The sequence below is a fragment of the Cebidichthys violaceus genome, unplaced genomic scaffold (assembly GCF_023349555.1).
Source record: "Cebidichthys violaceus isolate CVI_PGR_0920_01 unplaced genomic scaffold, fCebVio1.0.p SCAF_3, whole genome shotgun sequence".
Classification (NCBI taxonomy): domain Eukaryota; kingdom Metazoa; phylum Chordata; class Actinopteri; order Perciformes; family Stichaeidae; genus Cebidichthys; species Cebidichthys violaceus.
Window position 1 is genome coordinate 9,597,714 of NW_027176483.1, and position 18,910 is coordinate 9,616,623.

General features: G+C 41.5%; 1 protein-coding gene across 1 annotated transcript in view; it reads right to left on the reverse strand.

Annotated features, from left to right (window-relative positions):
* The window catches only part of otud7a (OTU deubiquitinase 7A), a 34,755-nt gene that overhangs the window by 14,655 nt on the left and 1,190 nt on the right, over positions 1-18,910 (reverse strand). Inside the window, exons 2-5 of the mRNA XM_068723532.1 lie at positions 6,987-7,116; positions 3,768-3,921; positions 1,083-1,268; positions 750-968 (exon numbers count right to left, since the gene is read on the reverse strand). Coding sequence (XP_068579633.1) covers positions 750-968; positions 1,083-1,268; positions 3,768-3,852 — 490 coding nt within the window. The 5' untranslated portion in view covers positions 3,853-3,921; positions 6,987-7,116. The remainder of the gene's footprint in view (positions 1-749; positions 969-1,082; positions 1,269-3,767; positions 3,922-6,986; positions 7,117-18,910) is intronic.

The following is an 18,910-nucleotide window of genomic DNA, read 5'->3' on the forward strand; positions in this document are numbered from 1 at the left end:
TACATGTTAGATATGAAGTTAATTTTCTAAAAACTTGGACTACTGTTACATCCCAGTTTGTTTCATGATGTTATATCCATGAATGATTCATGTGCTGGTTGACATTCAACCACCCATAAAGGGATGGCTAATACTAAACTGGTTGTTGTAATTTATCTTTTTATTTGCAGAGATACATATTTTATAGTATTTATAGATTTTCTGGTTGGACAGTTGAAAATGTATTCACAATACTAGACAGATTCTCTCTTATTCACTTGTTTATGAAATACAGAAATATGAAAGTCAATGTATTTAATTGTCCTGACCTTCTTTTTGGACGACTGTTCCCAGAATTTGAACAGAATTAGGTGAGAAAGGCTTTACAATCTCTGCAGTCTCTGTGTGAGAACATCTGCAGGAAGATTTGAAACTTCACTAACTAGTTTCTCTCTGTTAGTTCAAAACTGAAGCTGGGAGATGAATCCTTTGGGATCCTGGATGCTTTGAATTAGTTGTTGTCGTCTTGCTTCCAGATAATGCTGCTCCGTATCTCTTCTCTCAGTCTCACCCTCCACGTCTCTGTCTACATTACTGACTTTCAATGGTATTTTCTCATTGCTACTGCTTTGTGGGCCTGCTGCATTTCAGTGTAATCTAAATCAAGAACACGCTGAAATGCCTAAGATTCTGTTACATATCTCATATCAGTAGTAGGAGAAGCACTATACCAGAACGTATTGTATAATATTATATCCGGTATTACTCACCGGCCTGCTCCAAAGCCATCATGGTGGACTGCTCAATCAGGTCTCTCTCTATGAAACTCCTGAAATCCTCGCTGTACACGCTGAGATCTGGTAGCTGGAATGTGTAGATGGGCATCTCAAGAGGGAACTGCTCGCTGGTACACTCACTGGCCACCTGCAGCCGCGCCAGCGAGACGATGGCAGAGCTGGCGTGGGAGATCCCGCGGGACAGACGCTTCTCTAGAGGGGAGAAGAAGCGAGAATTGCACGGATGAGTGGGAAGTGAGTGAAGAAAAGACAAAACTGGTGGGGGTCATTGGTGGTGGCAATATGGTGTTGAGGGAGCCCTCGTACCTTGTGCATTGTCCTCCTGCTTCTGTGCACATGGCCTGTCGATCTTGCTGACATGGGTGGGCGTGTCACGTGTCTCTGGCTGCTTGTAGTAGCGGCCCTCGTTGAAGACCTGCGGCAGGTTGGCAGTGTGGACCTGCCTGAGCTCCTCATAATCATTCAGAGCAGCACTGAGGTCCCAATTTTTACCTGCGGGACACAAACAAAAGGTCTGGTCGATTGCACGTCAACACTGATTAAAAATATCAAGAATGAATATTGTGTACGATTATTGAAGGGTATCATATTGATATATTTTTTTTTTTATATTTAGTCAAAGATATCCTGCATTTCTGAACAATTAGAGTGGTTTACCAAATATTATGTTCCCACACATCAAAAAGTAGTTTTTTTGGTGCAACAGGACACTTTTCGCTTACAGGGTTATCTCATGGTGAATAACTCATAATATGTTACCAATAGCTGAAAGGGAAGAAAGAAATGGGGTGAAATGCAAAAGGGCTATGCATCTGCAGATTTTTGGATTACTGTCTTTTTCTAAAACAAATTCAGATAAATTCCCAGCTATTTACAAATATTAAATAATGAGCCCCAACAATAATGATGTATACAGCCCATATGGAGCAATGCCATACAGTGTCTGAGTAAAACATGCTGCATCATAAGAAGAATAACCGGAGGTTGAGGTTGGGTGGTGCCACAACAATGAAGACGCTGAGGGGAGACAGATCATTTCACAGAGTGACAGCAATATCCTGATGTGCAGGAGGGACCAACACACTGGTAACACATGCACGCCATGAGCACACACACACACACACACACACACACACACACACACACACACACACACACACACACACACACACATCCTGTCCTCTGGGTGTTGTCTCTCTAATAGAGATCCCTTCCAGGTTTGAGAGAAACAAGTCGAGCCTCAGTCTTATTATAAAACAGTGTGCATTCTCATGACGCCACAAGAACTATCTACAGTCTATACAACTCACATCAACGTCTACAACTGCAAACATTCAGAGGGTTCCTGCATGTAATCTGAGTATGTTTGTGAGACAGGGTCCATTAATGGACTGCCTTCGTAAGAGACCTGGAAGAAGTTGTCTTCTTCCTCACTTCCAGACATGATGATTCTCGGCAGTCTGAACATGAAACCTGGCACCACTAAACCCCGTCTCTCACGACGATCAATGCAAAACTGCTTCTACTTTATCGAGCTGCACACATCCAAGAATACAATTTAAGGTCCAGCAACATAGCCACCCAGCACCTAATGCATGTTCTTTAAATGCTTCTACATTAGCCTACTATTACTGTGGCATGGAAGGCATTGTTTCAGCTCCTTCATTTTGAATGGCTGCCGTCAGCAAAAGGAACATTGATAAATTCATCTGCAGTGTGAACATGCATCATCCCTATCTATTAGAAACACAGCAGCTAAACTCCTTTTTCTCCTTTAAGGACTGTGAATTAAACCAGGTGCACAGGCGCATTTGAGGGCAATAGAAGTAAATCTTTATGAGCAAGCTTTACTAACTATCTGATTATTTTAATTAAATGAAATCTCCTAAATTAGTTTGTAAACCCTTTTTCCTATTCTAAAAATGAAAAACCCCAGAACACAGAAAATGTCCTGGTTGTCAATAAATGTATCCACAAAGCTCCAAAGAAATTCTTCAGTACATAAACCAGCCTCTAGGGGGAAGCACCACATGTTGCGCTGTCATATGACTCAGACTAGGGGGTCACAGCTGATTGATGCAGGTCTGGAGAGCTAAGCTAACACCAGAGAAAAGCAGCAGGCATGACACTGAAATAGGACATCCAGGCCCACGTCTGTCTTGTCTGAGTGCTGTGTCTTGTTTGGTGTCTTGTTAGTGTCCCTGTGGCTTTGTGCCAAAGCCGAATCAGAAAAAAAAAATGACTGAAGGGGAGGGAGAGACAGACACCCAACACTTTAATTCTTTTATCAGACTAGACACCAGCTGCATAATAAACATGCAGAGACAAAAAAAAAATTCCAGGACGCACTCTACAAGGATTTCATCCCCTAATGGAAGTCTGATTTGTGTGGAGCATGCTTTTATTCCTGTAAAGTAGACAAAACTGGATCTAAATTAAGAGTTCAGCATTTCTTTACTGCAGTTTGAACAGATGCTTGAGTGCAAAGCGAAATCGTCTGAGACTGAAATTGCTGAAAAAAATCGGAAATAAAAACACAAACCTCACTTGACTGTCTCAAGAAAGCCAATTCAACTGACCATCAACCAGCTTTCTGTTGCCGTATGCACTTTTTCTCTCCAGTTTTTTCCCCCCAAAGTGGCCCTGTATGTAAGCTATACAAGTGCCAGTAGCACTCTGCTCCTCAATGAGTTCCAATGAATGGGCACAAAGCTCTCCCTGGGGAGTGCACTCGTAAAACCGTCACACTGGCCTCTAAATCAGCAGGCTGGCTCACTGTTACAGGCCCAACTCCTCTCCTCCCCTCCTTTGTTTCCTTTCTTTTCCCTTCCCCTCATTTCCTCTCCTCTTCTGTTCTTCCCTCTCCTCTGCTCGCTTGAGTACAACCGCAGCACAACAGGGAGCAGCTGATCAAAACACAAATTCCCACATATTGAGTCTTTTATACATAACCTTGAATCTCAGAGGTGCAGGACAGTTTGGGTCTCTTACCTTCCAGCAGGTCTCTTGCCAGACCCGGTTCTGCCCCCGTGGACCGAACAAAGTCTGACAGGACCGCGTCCATGTCCAGAGTCATGTGATCATGTGTGTGCGCTGCCCAAGGTGCAGCGGTGGCCTTGGTGGATGCCAGCCTTCACGTTGTCATCTGGAAAAAGACACCATTTTATTGTAAATCCATTTCAACGACACTCTTAAAAACCCATCACTTGTGAGAAATCAGAAACTGGGCGGCCCCTCTCTCTTATTCTTATCCCAGCCAGCAGTCTCGGCCATGTGTAATGCTTAGAGCTGAACGTACATAGTACTGTGAACAGCACTCCACTCCCAGAACTCCTCCCAGCTCTTGCTAACAGTCATAACATAAAATCCAACAGCACGGATGTAATATCAACAATACGACCAGAGGTTGTATCCAGGACACACCTGCCTCTCTCCAAAGCTTTTGGCCCACCACCCATGACGTAAAACAAACACTAACCCTCTTCCTGCCACTGAGTGCCAACCAGGGGTTTCTGGGTATGATCCAGCATCTCGAATCACATGAGCTGGACAGCAAGGACGGATGCCTAGCAACTGTTTGTGGAGCGATTCAGTGTGATGTTATTTAGTATGATGCTAGCTAGAGAGCAGGTTAACAGCGCGGCTCTAATGACCAACAAGCGTTCCTTTGTTAGATCTTAAATATCACTTCTAAGATGCACAAGTGTTCCCTCCCTCGGCCCATGGAACGACTGAGCCCATGCATAGCTTTCATTCCTCTGGAGGCTGTGTGGGTGACCGAGGAACGGAGTTCAGAGCGTCGTCAGTGAAGAAACAAACACCCACAGGTTTGCAGCTCTGACACCGGGGCCTCTGTGTGTGCAGACCGGAGGTTTTGAAGGCTGCTCAGGTCTGTGGCTTTGACCGAAAGAGGAGTGAGAGCATGCTGCAGACATTCTGATACTCTGCCCACATCGCTGAGCTGTACGCTCAGTGTGGCCACATGACATACGAGCGTACATCAGGTTTCGGCTCAGTTTTGGCACAGACGCTCTTATCTGGAAATGCAGCCGATGCAAAAAAACATTTCAGTTGTTTCCTGCTTCTGAGACGGATGAGCATTAGTGGATAGGACATCGCAGCATATCTTTAACTGATCATGACAGAACAATCTCAGAAACTCTCGGTCAGTATTATCATCACATGAAAATGAAAAGCTCACGACAAAAAAAAGAAAAACAGACAGCTGAGCACTGCTTGATTATTGGCATCAGAGAGAAAATATCTTTGTTCAAGACCCAGCAACTTTAGTCTTTATCATATGCATTATTGATGAGTCAAAGTCGCACTTAAGCTGTAGTTTAGCTGACCTACTTACTGTCAGCCACTTGCATTGCGTTGCATGTGCTGCAGCGGTCACAACCAAAGGTTTGTCAGAGATCATGAGATTGGGATTGATACACATTATGTTATCAGATCAAAGGGGACCCCTAATGTATCGCTGGAGGAGAAGATAGTTTTCTCTTTATTGGCACTTCTTTCTTAGAAATCAACTAAATGTTTATGATAACACATTTTAAATTGTAGGACACTTTTTACAGGAAATTCAAAAGACAAAGAAACAACATATGTGCACATAATTACACTGTCTAGAGGTCAACACTGAGCACAGAATAATAAGCTGCCCATCAAGTGAGAATCACAGCATTGCTTTGCAGGTCAAAAAGCCTTGAGTCTAGTAGTGTGAAGCGAGTCACAGGAATAGCTGAATATTATAAGTCATGACCTCATCGTTTCCCTGAAGAACAGCCTTATTCAGATCGCTTTCCTTGTGGGAGGTAGTTATGACTCAGAAACACCCTAATGCATGTGTTTTTATCTGACATACAGCCTGGGAATGTCCAGCTTCCCTTTAATCATAATGACAATTTGCTTATTTCACAAACATGATGTATCCGGCTTCTACAATCGGCATTATAGCAGCACAGTGAACTAGAAAAAGATCTACAGGGTGACCGTGGATAAGTGGAGAGCAGGGCCGCCTTTCAATCAGTGGTTCGATCCCCGGCTCCTGCTCTACTAGTCTCATGTCAATGTGTCCTTGAGCAAGACACTTAACCCCAAAATTGCTCCCGTAGCTGCGTCTACGGTGTGTAGATAGATACTGAGTTGTAAGTCGCTTTGGATAAAAGTGTCTGCTAAATGACCGTAATGTAATGTAATCTACGTTAAAGGATTAACGTTTGACAAATTTGTCTTATTCTTAACAAATGGCATGAAAAGACCAGAACCAACAATGCATTGGTCCATCTATTAAAACTTTCAGACTCTGCTGCGATCCTCAGGCCCAAACCTATTTGTTACAACTTTATATTTAGTCATATTTTATCTTTAACTGGGCAAAGTAGTCTCTGAAAATCTTACTCAAATACGAGTAAATCTTCAATGGTGGATTAAGACACATTTGGTGTACTAGTTGTGAATATTTATGGCACCAGGTGCAGTGATGCAATGTAAAGAACTATACTCAGGTACTGTACTTATGTACAGAGGTACTTGTACTTTTTATAGTACATATTGTGTGCACTACATTTATTTGACGGCTATAGTTACTTTCCTGATAAAGATTGTGTAGGAAAAAAACATATAAAATATGAAAAATTAAACAGCCAAACAGTATAATGTGGTTAATATTACCTCCCGCGTGACCAACTACAGCACAGCAGTAAAACGCTTTTCCCCTATTGATGCATCAGTAACAATAATCTAATAATCTAAAACTGTACATAACTATCACAGGGACTGTTTGTCTGCCATCAGTTATAACATTTTGAATGTAAGACTGTAATGGAGTATTTTTGCACTTTGGTATTGCTGCATTTACTTCAGTATAAGACAATGTATATGTGGGATTGACTCAAAATAGACCACAGTGCCTGTTCTATCGTAATGAAGGAACATGTTACCAAGTGCAGCAGTGTGGCTCATTTGTGTGTTTTTAGTAGTTTTTGGTCAACAATGGAGGTCTGTGCCACAGATTAATAAATTAGTCCTCGCATACACAGACAGCACAATAGGATCAACTCATTGTTGTTTTTGGTCTTTTCATTTGTTGTTAATGAGAGAAATATTGAATACCTCTAGCCTCATCCATTCAGTGTTATTTAGCAGCTGTCAGCTACAATGTGGATGACTGTGATTCAACTGCTTTCTGTTAGTTATGACACATACTTTCTGTATTTTTGCTGAGGGTTGTTGAAAAGCCATCTGATGACCGTGGGACTGTCAGGACCAGACGCAGCTCTAGTCCATGGCTTCAGAGGCCGCAGAGGAGAGGAAGACACCGGGGAGGCAGAGAACCCTGAAACACACACACACACACGCACACACGCACACACGCACACACACACACACACACACACACACACACACACACACATATGGAAAGTTATCACCCTGAAACAGAAAGTTATGGCCCTTAGTTCTGATCGACTGAGCTCAATTTGAAGCTGCTGTGAAACACCCGATGGACACACACCTGTGACTGCATCAGCGTTAATATGCAAATTTAAGAAGCCATTACTTTCATAATGTGTAATTTAGAAACCACTTGGTCTACTGACTATTCATCAGTAGAGCATTGCTCTTGAACAGCCAACATGTAATCATCGATTGAAAATGAAAGACTTTTTACTAAAATGTGGAATTACATCATTGATGTCATGCTTGAGTACTTTTAGAACAGAGTTTTAATCTGCCTTGTGATATGTGTAACTACACCAGTCAGCGGTTGTAAGAGCCCTATAAAGCTGCCTAACTGCCTTCTTCATGAACATTTCCTTAAACAGCTGAACCTGAAGTTTAGGCAGCAGCTGCACTTAAAAGCAGCACCGTTTCTTCTAAGACCGCATCTTCTGAAGGCGTAATCATATTTTCAGCTCCACAAAGTAAGATGCAGATGTTTCTGTGACACCAACACTGACGCAGTAAAGAAAGTGCAGCGCTAGCCTCACGATCTTTGCTTTTACGTAACGAAACGCAAACACGCTGATGCCAGTAAATGCGGAGGAGGTCACTGTACGAGTCGCTGTGATCCAGGATGATCCTGCATGATACAGCAGGCAGAGAGACGAGATTATCAGTGTGTGGAGACAAACACATGGAAACTGAGAGAGAAGAGTGTGAGAGCAGCCAGCAACAGAGCAACGGAGGATATTCTGCCACTACCGACGCCTCTCTTCACCCTTTCAGCAGAACACTGCTGAGGAGTTAGCGTCAAAGCCCTCCTAAGTGGGACTGAAATATCCTTCAGTGTCATGCATAATTCACACGAACAGTAAAAATGTCCATATACTGTATGTGTCCTCTGTTTATTTGTACGATATATATCACAGCAACGTTAACCACAGCACTATGTGTAACCTTTGAAATCAGAGCGGTTCCTCACTTAAAATGACAGCAAGTTGAGCAAATTGTAGTTTGCAAATTTGATGCTGACTATTATCCGTGAGTTATATAAAAGGAACAACTATCGCTTCACGTTAGTGATGACTACTACAAATGTGATTAGCATGGCAGGAAATAACACGAGAACATTCCACCTGAGCAGAAGTTACTTGACTAGTGTTGTCCTCGAGTAAAAGTCAGATGACTTGCGTTGAAAAAAGATTTACATTTACCAAAGTAATGTACTATCCTGAAGTAAAATCCTGAAGTACTTGTACTTAACTTGTGCATTTCCATTACTTTATACTTTTACTTCACCACATTTCAGTGGAGAAACTTGTACTTTTTACTCCACTTGATCTGACAGCCGTAGTTACTAGTTACTTTTCAGATTCAGATTTTACATGTCAAACATGTGATCCGCATTCAAAATATGGAGCATTGTTATAGATTAAACTAATAATTATCCAACAACATGATTATATAACACTGACATGGGCTATTGCAAAAACATGAACACTTTTGTGTCAGAAGTGAACACACAATGTTCACTGCAGGCTGCATCTTTGATCTTGTGGTTTCGATACAAACACTTTTACAGTTTTAGACTGCGAGAAAACGTGTGGCCTTGCAACCAGCTACGGCCTCATTTTCTCTCGGATGTTTCTGCTTTCGGTCTTCCTATTACACAGCTGAGCAGCAGGCGTATTAGTAAAGCAGAGTCAAGTTGTGTAGTCTCCTAACTGTATTCACAACAGCACTCAAACACACTGCGTCTTTTGCCTCCTATAGTCCACTGACCCATGAGCATTCTGCCCGCAGTCCCTCCATATTTACAAGAGCCCGTTTGTAGACAGTAAAAGACAGACAAAGGAATTGTTTCTTAATCGTCTGACTGCACAAGCACTGGAGGACGGTCCACTGACTTCTCCTTCAGCATCGATGTGTCCACTCAACAGCCCTGGTCCACAGACACTGCAGCTATACAGTACAGTATGACATTCATATCAAATTATTTAGCCTTTAGCATCAGACATGACATAAACGAATCACCTACATGCGAGCTCAAATACATTTTTCATAAATAACAGCTGTAATTTGCATGCAAGCATGAATGCTGGACCGACTGTTATAAATGAGGCCCCCGGGGGAGCTGTTGGATGAACCCCACTGAGAGCCGTACATTGCTGATGGTTAGAAATTTAAAATGTAGTATCTGTGTTTTGGGTATACGACTATTACCACTTTACAAAATCAATCATTAGCAACTGTCAATCAAGCCGTACAACCACCACAAGACCATGAACCTACCTCTGTGAATTCTGCTGCAGGCTGTTTAAATCCAATTAACCTTCTCTCACCGATCTCTTGTGAAACAATAAAAAAAGCCTACAAACACAGCTGTTTTTGACTTTGCCTTAAAAATAATTAAATGCAAAACCACCCTACACTATGCATGCTAATGCTGTATAACAACTCCCCACCCACTACTTACTTTTTTGTTTAACGCTATTTGAAGAGTCACTACTTTAAACCACCAGTACACCAGTTGGCTGATTAGAAAGTGTGAAAAGACTCAACAATGAAAACTTGGAGCCTTTACTCCGAGAATACTTGTGAGTGTCGCACAGATGATCAAAAATGACGCACAATTGCTTTCCATCGTCACAAGCTCATTTCCCACTTGATACAGATTTTCTTTTCCATAACATCCACTATTAAATGCAAATGTGCTATTTTTTCCATGATGTACATGTATATACGTAACCATATTACAGTAACAGGATGAGTTATAGATGAGATAATTGTCTCCATCGTGAGCCATGATCGCCCACATGCAAGGCAGATACACAGCAGGTGGGAGGTGAACATACTGTATAAACACTTACACTCTGGTCTTTACACTGCATCTCCTTCGTAACTGCAATATGGTCCAGCAGCAAATCCTATACATGCACACCAATGTTAACAGCAGGGTATACATTCCCTTAGATACGCTTTAAAAGGCAGCTTCTATTATATTTTGCAAATGTGAGTTTATGTAGATTTCAGAGTACATTACAAACAATGATGCTGTAACAAACAACTTTACACACCATATTAATTTATGTTCGATGAATTCCCAGAGTCTATATTTTAGTCTATAAATGTCTAGATACAAGCACATCTAAGAGCCTGATACCACAACACAATACATCCAGTCATTCTTTAAGTAAATACAAAAATAAGTCCTAATGAACACTGTATCTGTGGAAATAACAAAATGCAAGATATTTTATGAATATAAGCATTTAAGTTGATTAGTGGCGTTGAAAATCAGACAACATATGAATGAGACAGTTGATCTCAGTCACTGATTCAATGCATCCTTCTTGAGGAGGACTAGCTCACGTCACAGCTTAGTAGGTGGCACTAGTCCAGAGATTCAAGAGTCAAAAAGACCGTTGGAACCTGAAACATGAGCCTGATCAACAAAATAGTGGCAAGAGACATGCCCAGCAAGGGTTGGACAAAAGACGTGGGCTTGTTGGTAAAACACAAATGAAGTTACTCAAACCTCAAGTAAGTGTGATCCCTTCTCTACTTGAGAGAATATTTTGGATCCTTCCAGGCAGAGAATAAAATCGTACGTTCTGGCTTTGACATACGGCTCTGTCGAGCCAATTGTGGCTTCATGAGCTGATCTGCAGTTAGCAGGGCCAAGCACCAACTGGCTTAAACTGTTATGTTCAACGGTGGTAGATAAACACCCTATGATCCCCGTCTCTAGAGCGCATGAGGGTGTGTGTGTTAGTGTGTGTGTGTGTGTGTGTGTGTGTGTGTGTGTGTGTGTGTGTGTGTGTGTGTGTATGCAAAAACACTAACTATTGCATGTTCACTACTCATTCTGCCCTCTGTGTGTTTACCAATCTCAGAGCCAACAGAGCAAGTGCTGCAACAAAGGGCTGCCAAAACACAGAAGACAGTTAATAAAAGATGGCATTCATTCTTACCCAGTACTTATTCACATGCCTGTGCACAGCAAAATGTCAAGCCACCCTTTCATTTATGGTCAGAAGAAAAATGTCAGTTTTTTCCTAAAACAATTGCTGTTTGCTCTTTTAATATACTGAGATAATATAATATATAATATAACAAGATGGAAACACGAATACCAGACAGTTTCAAAACTATGTTGTTGCTCTATTGATGTCATTGAATATATAAAGACAGAAACAGAAAAAAATACAGAGATTCGTAACACTGTTACATTAGACTTGGGGTAATTGTATGTTGGAGGAACAAATGAGCACAATTCAACGGAAACAGATAATTTCCACCTTGCATCAGTACCGAATAATCAACACAATCCATTAGCTTGCTTCATAACACAGCACACTTAAGTGGCATGGAAAATTCATGTAATGGGATATTATAATGTCTCACCAAACTACAAACTAAGCACTTCAACAATTTCAAAGTCCTTGCTTGACAGCACAAGATTCAATCAGTGAATTTCAATGCAGACTGGAAGCACCACTTGCTATTCAGCCTTCATATCAGTCCGTCAGTCAGCCTCAATCTCCGTCCCTCCTCCTCCTGCAGTCACAATAGTAAGCTTGTACTTGTGGTGATTGTGTATGTGCCTCACCAGTGCTCAGGGTAGCAGACGTGCGCATGTACACGCTTATACGCCGCCATCTAGACGGTATTATAGGCGGGCATGTGGTATGTATGACGTGTTTCAATCAGTGCCTGGAACGACATGTTCAAGCGAGAGCTCTTCACCCTGCACCAGCTCATCAAATTAAGCCATTTTGATTTCCGAGAGCTCCATCTACGTCTGTCTTTCTCGCCAGTCACCACCTGGGAGTGTGCCGAATCACTCCTTATCCTCCATTATGCTCACCAGTGGGACTTCCCCTGCCTTTAGGACCTACAGATGGCATTTATTTGCTGTGACCTGACACCCTAAGAAATCAATGCTGAGCCCCTGCTTCCAGTGGCAAGAAGATGGAGAGACCAACAGCGAGAAATGCAAGACTGTGAAGGGACAAACACCAATGTAAGGCACAAAGAGAGTGGGACACTCCAAAGTCTTGACCTCTAGACAGAGTCTGTAATCAAGCCATGCACAAGCACTGATACTCCCACTAAAAAACTTTCCTTCTTAATCCTTCTCTAAACTTAAAGAAAAGCCAGACGTCTGTGCAGCAGCCCCTCACATGCTGCAAGAAAGATGCTGCTGGAAGCAATAATGTCACTTTGCATCTCATTGCTGCGCTGCACACTGCCAGCACAGCATATGCATGGAGGGGGAGAGTTGTTGTCAATCTGCACGAAATGCATCATTGCATTAATATTTGATACAAATTTCAATTAATGCTGCAGTGGAAAGCATAAGCACTGCACTGTGTACCTGAGGTGACATGAGTGTTCCTAGAAAAACCTTTTTGTGAAGAAGTTTAGAAGCACAAGCTATGAATTTGCCATCAAAATGCTACATTTTACGACTTCACCTGTATTTTCTGTTATCAACAGACGCAAAAACGACACTACAAGCAATACATCCATGTAACAAAGCAACTGATAATTCTTGTGTGTGACCTTACAGTGAAGTCAGACCTTCAGTTCTAACAGAGCTGCAGCTCGGCTGTCTGTGCAGCGTGCACCCAAACAAAGAGCTGGTTGCTGAGGGGCACAGAACAAGATCGTAACCCCTTGAAATGTCAGCCCCCCTCTAGCCCCCCGACCACAGCGGCCAATACCTCTTCTGCAGACTGGGCCCTTTTCGACAGAATGCCACGAGCAGACAGCTGTGAATAGAGACCAAAGCCTTACCAAAGAGGAAGGTTCCTGCATTTCTGTTGATTTGAAGAAGACAGAAAAGACCACGCTGTAAAATTATACTCTACAGCCAGTGTGAGGTGTATTAATGACATGGATGAAAAAGGCGGTTTCAAGCACGGAAGCTAGGGGGTTGCATATAAGAGCTGCTTGGTATCTGAGTACGTATATTCTAATCCCACGTGAGATAAACACACCAACTAGCTGAAACCAGCTGGTATGTCCTATTTGAGTTTGTGCTGAGGGAGGGCGTCCTCTCAAGTGTTGAACACACAGAATCTTTTGCTTTCTTCCACCGTCCTCGCCAGCTCAAAGACCTATATGTGGCCTGGAGATATATGTATGATAGTGGATCGATATGCTCTATCTGAGGGGTTGGAATGTTACTCTACATGTATATTTTTAAATCTAAGTCGAAAAGATATATAGAGTAGATTATAATTATGTCTCCTCTGAATCCACACACACAGCTACATATAGTAGCTAAGATAAGCAGCAGCAGCTATACAGTACTTCATGTTCTCTTGTCAACCTGATTATTTCATTTTGGTGCCATGGAAAAAAAACAGTAAAACAGCATTTACTGCAAAGCAGCGCACAATGTCAGGTTCGCTAGATAACCTAGTGCAGTAGCTTTTTTTTTATAAAACAAGCATCTGAGATGTACAGAAATATCAAGGAACTACAGTAATTGTATTCAGCTGAAACTCTGCTTCAATCATATGATGCCCTACAATGACCCCCAAAGATAAGAATTTCATTATCTGCACACATCCAATAAGAAAGGAAATGCTGAAAGAAACTGTTTTGACACCCGTTATATCTCAGACTCCACATCTCACCATATCTGTATGTACAGTGTTGGATTGACTGTATGTGTGGGTACACTCATGTAGGTGGAGAGGGCAATATCATAACCTTGTTCTCAATTTAGTATCTGAAGAAAAAGACAAGAAAACCCATAAACCAGTAGGTTCCCGAATAAAAAAAAGGATCTTTCTGGCTAAACCACAAGAATGCTGTGATGATCTTTCACCACTTTTGTTCTAGTTACCAATTATCACAAATACTGAATGGGTTTATTGCTTCCTTCAGTCAGCAACTGCTTTCTGGGGTGTCCTTTAGCAATGTAACAAGACCCACTAGAGGTCTACATAGTAAAGAGATAAGGCAGGTATTAAGGATAAGAACAGCTGTGGTACAATTTGTAGGTGAGTGCAGTCACTAAGAGGTAGATTAATAATTATAGTTACTATGCCTTTAGTACTGTTAAAAAGGCCTCCTGTAGTGGTGCGCTCCGTCCCCCCTGTGAAGTTCAGGAAGATGCTACACAGTTGCTGAATTTCAGTATTGAGGTCAATTAAGTTCCAACACAGGTGTTACTGCCTTTGTTTTTGACTGTTTCTGTGCATAGATCGAATTAAACCACACATAACACTAAGAAATACATGCACAAAGGCATTGTGTTGCATTCATCCTGTCAAATCACTTTTTCGGAAATACATTGTCCTATCTGGAACGTCTGGATTATTTGTGACTTGATCGGTCACTTCAGTGGTGGGCTGGAAGTATATCAGAGAAGTCTTTTTATGTACTAAGTTTTATGTATAATGTCAAATGAATCATTACATACTACTGTAGTTTTTCCTCACCTTTTGGGAGGCATGGCGAAAGAGAAGAACCTAATTGCATTTCCTCGGAAAAGTAATACCTGAGCAAACAATTTCCTTATGATACAGCTGCTGGGTTTATTAGACATTCACAGTTGCATTTAGAAAAAAAAGGTTAGAGCCTTTCCTGCTAAATACTTCTATACATAAAAGCAGCATGAGTTGAATAATAGTCTTTGTTGCGAGAACAATATCGTTCAAGAATCTGAACGACGAAACACATTTTACAACTAACCATGTCCAGTGTAATCTCATCAGAGATAAGAGAAAATTCTCTGAAGCTAAGAATTGTTAAGACTCAAACATTCTAGCGAGAAAATTAAAAACTTTGCTCAAACAGACTGGAATCCAAACAATGATCTGAGCACTGTGCTACAATATTAACTTACTTTTAGCAAGCAGAAGAACGGGACCGAATGCACTTCTTACGCTTGTGGTCCGACATTTGTAAACCTGTAGAAGGAAGCTTCATATGACCCTGAACTTAACTGCAGTGCTTCCGGTACTTTACTGTGGTCAGTTTGGCTGAAGGCACGATAAGTTATCCAAATGGAACTGATGTTAAGTGCAACAGCCATTTTTATTTGACAACCAAACTGTTTCTGTCAAAGGATTGACCAGAGCCAGTCAACAGTTAATGGAAGCTGCAAAACAATTTACTCCCATTACAAAAGACATCAATTATCACTGTGAGAGATGAATGGATCCAAGCCTGAAACTTTTACGCAAGTATTTTGGACTTATTGGAATTATTGTCTGATGTTAGTTCTCCAAACTGGCCTGAAGTGCACCCACAGAAGGAGCATTCAGCAGATAAGGGTACATAGCGAAGGAAGGATGTGTCAGACCTGTATCAGTAACTGACATGTATGTTTCCCTTTTATAGTTCAAAGGGTGAACCAACAGAGACGGTCTGTTTAAATTATTAACTGATCTGATACAGCCTACGAGGATTTTTATTATGTAATATGTATACTTTTAATTGGCTTGTTGGCTTGCAAATCTAAGTTTGTTACATCAGGGGTTTTATGAGCTAGCCAAAAAAAGTAACATAATATGCCACTTTTGTGATTCGGCCAATTCATTATGTTATAATTTAATATTTTATAATAATCTTTGTAGTACAAAGTTAGCCTCTAATCCCACTAATTGTTAAATTTACAAGGCATTTGTTTGGAATAACTTACAACCATTGATATGACTTTAACCAGTCATTATTTAGTTGTAGAACAAACCTTAAACTCATTATTACTGACCGGGTGCAGCGTTCAAATTTAACTTCTTAGAGCTGTGCTGGGCTTCTCAACTCTATTCAGTCCCCAAACCAGATTGTACAGTTTTCAGATTTCTATGAAATCACTCCGCGCTTTTGACACTATTCATGGTCGTAAATCTTCCAGCAATAGCTATTCAATTACATGCTATAACTAGAGGGGCACTGGGAGACCTCCGCCAAGGCCAATTATCCAGTCTTTCATGTTCTGCAAGCGCAACCACTATATATGTCAGGATATATTTCCAACATTAGAATTATATCAAAATGTGTATATGCTCAAAAATGTAATGGGTTGTTCCTTGGCCCATGCTACTCTCTTCCACCAAGTTTCATGAAAATCAGGCCAGTAGTTTTTCCGTAGTCCTGCTGACACACAAACTAACCAGCAAACCAAACCAAAAAACATATTGTTGTTAGTGGCGGAGTCCACCATTATAGCGATTTCTCAAGGAACGTTTGCTGCCTCTAACTAGTATCGTACCTTTGGGCGTCGCTAAATCAATCAAAACTGAACTCTTACATTAAAGTTCCCTGCAAACCTTTGTAAGATAAATATAGTGTACAAAAAATAGGCTACTGTACTTCTTGACCCTCTTGAGTGATCTCAGACATTTTTCTTTGTCCTCTCACCAGAAAGAAGACCACGAAGAGTGGCGAAATATAACTACAGATGAGAAAGGGAAAGATGAAAGAAAGGGCAGTGACAGTGACAAACAGCAGAGCATTTCTTTTCTCTACTTAAGAAAATGAATGACGTAGAAAGCAAGCTGAACAAGAGCGCTATTGCTCCTCTTTTCTCAGGGTGGCATCTAACCTGCATTTCCCTTTTTACATTTCCTTCAACGGAAATAAACTGTGAGACAAAATGGAGATAAACTGAATTTCCAACAAATGCAGCTGGGGTTTGCAGAGAGGCCTGACCTGTTTTTCTGAATGAATGGAAATGACCTACGCTGTGGGCCTGTGTGAATCTAAATTGTCACCTAGAGTATCCTGTGCAACAGTGTTCTGTTTGATTTAGGAACTGCTCCCTTGCTGATTCAAGGCCGGACAGGGGATGGCTGTGCCCATTGGGCCTTTTGGGGAGAATGTCACAATGACAGCCGTCTCCAGCCGCCAGCCTGCTCCCAGACTCAGCACCAGACGCGAAGCAACACAAATGCAATTAGGTGGCGCGGACACACACACACACACACGCACACACACACACACACACACACACACACACGTGTACACGTAGGCATACACAAGCTAGGCCTATGTCTGTCACAGAGGATATCTTCTTGGCAAAATGTAACATCCAACTCCTGTTGCTAAATGTGTCACAATTGGATAAAAGAATGAAGAAAAAAAAGCTCTGTTTGTCCATAAACACAAACGTTGTGGTCTCTCTCTGTTGATCACAACGTCTTCACATTGGTAATGAGAGTTCAATGTGTGCAACTGAAAAATGTTTCAATGTCAACTCAACTCAAAACACCAAACGCGGGTGTCATGAAAGTGTTCTACAGAAACGTCATATTTTGCAAAGCGGGTTGACTGAAACCTCAATAGACAATATCTCTGCTACACCATAATAGCCATAATTGCATATTATTATAAAATTAATATATCATAATAGCCATAAAAGCCACCTCTATGGTGTCTTCAGGGGCAGTACATCGTGATTATAATAAACCTTTATATCATATTGCAATCAAAAAAGTGAAATTCACACATTGGCGTTTAGATTTCCTCATTTAAGCACGAAATACAAAAGATGACATCAGGCTATTGTCCGGGCCTCTAATCATCTTTTCAAAAACGTATGGGTCCCTCCGGACTGTAGTTACAGGCCATGTAGAATCCCCTGTACACCTCTTTAGAGACTCAAACATCAAAAACAAACAAACGTTAAACCCAAACCCTGACCTCGCAAACACTGTAAAATATGGATTCATTATAAAAGTGTTCATAAATCACAGTTAAATGCTTTCTGCAGTAAACGTGTTCTTTACCACAGCAGAGAAGGGAATACTGGTGTAAGGATTTATTACAGCTTTATGACACAAGGCTTACAACTTAATTTGTCTGTGATTTGGAGGTATATTTCATGTTGCCACATATTCACATTTGAGAAGAGTTGGAGACAAATTTTCCAGAAGTACCTGTCCGACATCAAGGCCAGTGTACAGACTCACATGTGACCACAGGGCAGTGACTGGAAAGCTCCACCCTCCCCTGTTTTGATGTGTGAGAGGAGCCTCTGTGCCTGCCTCCATGGCCTCTAGCTGACCTCCTGCTGCCTGCAGACAGAACACTTAACATTGCTATCCCACCTGTACAGATGTCTGAAGAACAGGGCCAACTTCAGAGCCGTGCAGTGATTGGGCCATGATTACCATGGGCACTTGACTCATTTCATGTCCTCTGAAGGACTAAACTTTGGGGGAAATCAGGCATGGAGACATGGGATTCTTTTCAAAAGGAAACAAGAGATTTAAGCCCCCTTTCCAGGTGCTTTTCAGGGTTCACCTGATGATTTACCTTCATCAGTTTTTTTTATTCCTGCCTCGTGATACCAGAGGAAAAACACACCATCATTGCTGCTGGGTCCTTTAGGTGCAAAATATGTAGAAATGTAAACTTAAAGAGTCATTCTAAAAATGCAACCAGTGTTTTATTTATTTTTTTACATTAAAAGCTTATGAGTGTAACGTTTTTTCTTCTTAGGTTTTTGAAGTAGGTAGTGGGCAACTGGCACAGATGTTTGCAAAGGAATGTCATTTTGTATCAGTCAACAAGCACTTTGATAAAGCGACACTGCCACAGTGGCATGAAAGCCCAACTAGGTTCAACAACAACCGTCATCTCTGCTCTGCTTTTCTGTAGCTAAATGCCAGTGACAGGAACAGAACTCACTGTGGTAACTGATCAGGTGCCAAGCGCCCTCTCCC